Below are 4,499 nucleotides of genomic sequence, written 5' to 3'. Positions count from 1 at the left end.
TTAAAAAAATATTTAATTTAATATTTTTTAAAATACTTTAATTTAATTTAATATTTTTGAAAAAAAATTTAATTTAATATTTTTGAAAAAAAAAATTATTTAATTTAATATTTTTGAAAACTACTTTTATTTAAGTTAGTATTTTTGAAAAAAAAAATTATTGAAAAAAAATTATTTAACTTAATTTTATAAAATATTTTATATGTGTTCTTAAAGGGTATATTTGTCCATTACTATTTCATATCCTTCAACTCAATTTGAAGAGTTATATGGACCTTTTGTTAATTTGGGGGTCCATCTACCCCCAAAAGATAATTCTCCCTACATATATTATCTCAAGTTGATTTTACTAATGTTTTCATAATCGTATCAGCTATTGAATCGAAAAAGTTATCAATTCTCAGTTCACTGATGAGATCGATGGTCGAATCGCTATCAAATCGATATATATATATATATATATATATATATATATATATATATATATATATATATATATATATATATATATATATATTTATTTATATATAATTAAAATAAAATAAAAATATTAAATATTTGCTTCTTCATATATGGAATATGGAATATGGAAATGAAAATAAAATATGGAATAAGGAAATTAAAATAAAAAAAAAAATCTAAATTCTAAATTCTAAAACTCTAAACTAAATAATAAACTCACAAAAAAGGATTTCACTTCCTTGTCAAAGACACGTTGGATGGTGGGCTTTGGGGGAGAAGACTTTTATATTGGATATAATGATAGTGTTTTGATGGGGAAAAATATTAAAAATGTTGAATCATTCGATTTGGAGGGAATCGATTGGATCGTCTGATTTGTCAATTCGATTGTTAGTTCGCCAGTCCGATAATCGGTTCATTCGATCTAATGTTGATCAAACCCTTGACTGATTCAACTAATTGAATCGAACTATAACCATGATTGGTCAACGATCAAACCAGTCGATCCGATTTGATTTTTAAAACTATAGATTTTATAATAACTTTAAATTTTTATAAACCATATAAGTAAAAGAAAACTAGGTAAAATCCTAATTTAGAAGTTAAAAGGCATATCAAATTTTCAAAAATATTTTCGAAATACTTACCAAAAAGAATCTAATCATCCGTTTTTATTGGGACATCTTTCTTATCTAGACCTTTACAAAAGTCCTATCACTTATAACCTTGCTTGATGTTTGACTTTTCAATGGTCTCGTGTTGGTCAACAACATTGCTTGTGTTGCATGTGGTAAAACAAAACAAGTGGTCCGTATTAATAGTTTGACTTTGACCCACCTGAGCATAAGATTCATAACTTGTAGGCCAAAAAACCCCACTATTACATGGATGATGATTCCATTGGGGTGTGGTGACATAAGAGATGACCTATTGAATCCTCTTCTCATTCAATATGGACAGCTGGATTGGTCAATCATAATGCATCCCAATATGTTCTTGATAGAATCCAAATTGTACTTCCAACAAGATAAGAATAAAAAATACATAAGCAAAATAAAGAGAAAAAAATAATTCAATATCTTTTTCCAATATAATTCTTAATAAAAAATATTTAAATTTAATGAAAATATAATAGTCTCTTTTATAATATTTTTGAAAATTATTCTAGAATATAGATTTTAAGATTAGCTTTAATTGTTTTCTATCAAGAACCCTTTGACTATATTTGATTCCCAAAAAGTATTAAAAAAAAAAAAATTTCTCATATTTGATTTTATCATAAAAAAATAACTAAATATAATAAAAAAAGGGTAAAAAAACATATATATTTTAAATTATTTAATTTTTATATAATAAAACTAAATAAATAAAATGAGTTTGGAATAATATATAAAAATAATTTATATATTTTTTCTTATGTTTTTTTATATTGAATTTTCCTGTTTAATTTATCTTCCATGAAGATGATATATATTTATACAATAAAAAAATTAAAATATTCTTAAAAAATATATTTTTTATAATTAGCTTTTAAAAAATATTATTAATTGTGTTTTTTAAATTAAAAAACAATTTTTTTATTCTCAAAAAATAAAATCTACTTTCAAAAATGTTTTCCAAATAAGTTTTTTGTTTATAGTAAACCAAATTTGTTTTATGTATGTTTTTCAATTATTTTCTAACAACCAAAGAAAGCCTTAATGGTTTATTCATAATATTTCAAAATTTGAAAATAAATAAAATAATTTAATTAATTTTATATCAATAATTTTCTAATATCATCTTTTACAAGGCACCAAAAATTTCATCACCAAAATTCAAAATGGATTCCTCGCCTTTGATCAACGAGTCCAGGGCTGCGCCCGCCAAATATTCGTATATTAAACGCTGCGTTTGACCGTACAGTGCACAGAAAATCATATCAAGGAAAGTCATTTCCATGACTGATGTTAACAACAAGGAATTAAAAATAAGAAATAAATAAATTACCCATGAAAATTCATTTATATATAATTCTTGTCATTTTCAGATTTTTTTTAATGGATTGATTCCTTTGGTTAATTGAAGATGTTGAGAGAGAGAGAGAGAGAGAGAGAGAGTCGGGTTTATTATTCTGACTTTTGATTAATATTATGATTTTCTAGAATTAATATATAAAAAAGCAAATTTCATGACTGCTGCCACTACGTACAGATGGCATTAGGGTATCAAAGCAGATGGGATTGGTTTTGAAGATGAATATACAATTTGGCTTCTAGAAAAAGGTCTGCCATGTCATGTGAGCAGAGGGTTTCTTTCTTTGGTCAGCAAGCAATAACCTTATTTCCCAAGGAATCACCCCTTGTTTTAAAACCCCTTCCAAGCAGCTGTTTTAATTCAAATAGAACTCTCCAGACATCCAAAAATTCAATTCCTCAACCCCTCTTAAATCCCCCCCGCCCGCACGCACCCCTCACACCCCCACCACCTCTCAACTCTCCCCTCCTCTTCCTCTCCTCCACAAAGGTTGTGTTTCCTTAGGCATATGGGCACTTTGGTAGGGCATGTGGCACCCGGGTTTGGGTTCCTTTTGATTGGGCTGTGGCATCTCTTTAACCACATCAAGCTCCATTACCAACATCCCAATTCCTACACTTCTCCCCCATGGTTTCCCACCGCCAAAATAAGGTACTTGGAGCTCTTTCTTATCATGGTAGGGAGCTGCATCTCCATAGCCATGGAGCTCTTCATTGGCCCCCAGAAGCACCAGCCTTTCGACGTGGATGGCACCATCCCTTCCAACCATCTCCACAACTTTGAGCATTCATCCATTTCCATGGCTTTCTTGGTTTACGGGGCCTTTTCCATCGTCCTCGATCACCTGGGCTCAAAGGCCAAGTACGGCTTGACTCAGCTCCTGGCCGCCATAGCTTTCGGGCAGCAGCTGATGATGTTTCACCTTCATTCGGCGGACCATGTTGGCATCGAAGGGCAGTACCATTTGCTTCTCCAGATTGTGATCCTGGTGTCCCTGACCACCACCCTCATGGGAATAGGCCTTCCCAAGAGCTTCTTAGTTAGTTTTGTGAGGTCTGCAAGCATACTTTTTCAAGGTATTTGGCTGATACTCATGGGGTACATGCTGTGGACCCCAGCTCTAATCCCCAAAGGCTGCATCCTCCACTTGGACAATGGCCACGAGGTGGTGAATTGCTCCGACACGGAAGCGCTCCACCGCGCTAAATCGCTTGTCAACATAGAGTTCAGCTGGCTCGTTGTAGGTATGATGATATTTGCGATGTCTTTTTACTTGTTCTTGGCTAGAGTTTATAGGGAAAAGGTGGAGTACTGGTCATTGGGAAGGGAGGAAGGGCGAGAAGATGATGAAGACTTAGAGTCCCAGAAGAAGAGTAATCTGGAGTTTGTTCACATGGGAAAGACCTATGCCATGGATATCGAAAGGTAGAGGAAGAAGAAAGAAAGAAAGAAAAAATAAGGATACATAAAAGATTAGGTATGTGTGTGTAAAAAGATTAGGTTAGGTGATTGGTGGGATCCCATTCTTTGTTGAATTATTAGGCCAGGAATGATGTTGGCTTAATGAAAACAATGAATTGAGGGAACAGTCAATTGTAGGTGTGATACTGTTTGGCTTTGCATTCGTGGCTTTTAGTTTTGGGTGAGCTCAGTTGGGTTAGGATGTGTGGAAAAAGTCAGCAATTGTCAAGTTATTTATTTATTTCTTCATCATCCTTCAATCTGTAAAAAAGCAACTCTGGATCTGATTCGATTCTCTCCTGTACTTTAATTAATTCAGTTCGTTAATCATCTTGTCTGGATTGCTGGGCGCCACATTCTGAATCTACCCATAAACTTTTTTAGGAAAATTCCATGACTCATTCAAGTTTTAATCTAGGCCTCTTATGCGTGCCCATAAATTTGAACCCTTGAAGAAATTACAGTCCTTGCACTATTTTAGCTAGGAAAATTCTATGGCATGCATTCAATTTTAACCAGTGTATTGACTTGGAGACTTGCACAAGAAACCTAGAGCTCTG

At 32.3% G+C, this 4,499-nt stretch overlaps 1 protein-coding gene across 1 annotated transcript; it reads left to right on the top strand.

The window, feature by feature from the left end:
• The first annotated feature begins 2,779 nt into the window (after positions 1 to 2,779).
• Positions 2,780 to 4,234, top strand: LOC100244332 (uncharacterized). Its single transcript, XM_002271525.4, has one exon. It carries the CDS (start codon positions 2,987 to 2,989, stop codon positions 3,905 to 3,907), a length of 921 nt encoding a protein of 306 aa, XP_002271561.1. The 5' UTR covers positions 2,780 to 2,986; the 3' UTR covers positions 3,908 to 4,234.
• Positions 4,235 to 4,499: the final 265 nt, after the last annotated feature.

The sequence above is a fragment of the Vitis vinifera genome, chromosome 2 (assembly GCF_030704535.1).
Source record: "Vitis vinifera cultivar Pinot Noir 40024 chromosome 2, ASM3070453v1".
Classification (NCBI taxonomy): domain Eukaryota; kingdom Viridiplantae; phylum Streptophyta; class Magnoliopsida; order Vitales; family Vitaceae; genus Vitis; species Vitis vinifera.
Note: the sequence above shows the minus strand (reverse complement) of the source record. Positions and strands in the feature narration are given on the sequence as shown.

Bases quoted from the DNA above. Each gene is read 5' to 3' on its own strand.
- LOC100244332 (XM_002271525.4), top strand. From the start codon at position 2,987: ATGGGCACTTTGGTAGGGCATGTGGCACCCGGGTTTGGGTTCCTTTTG.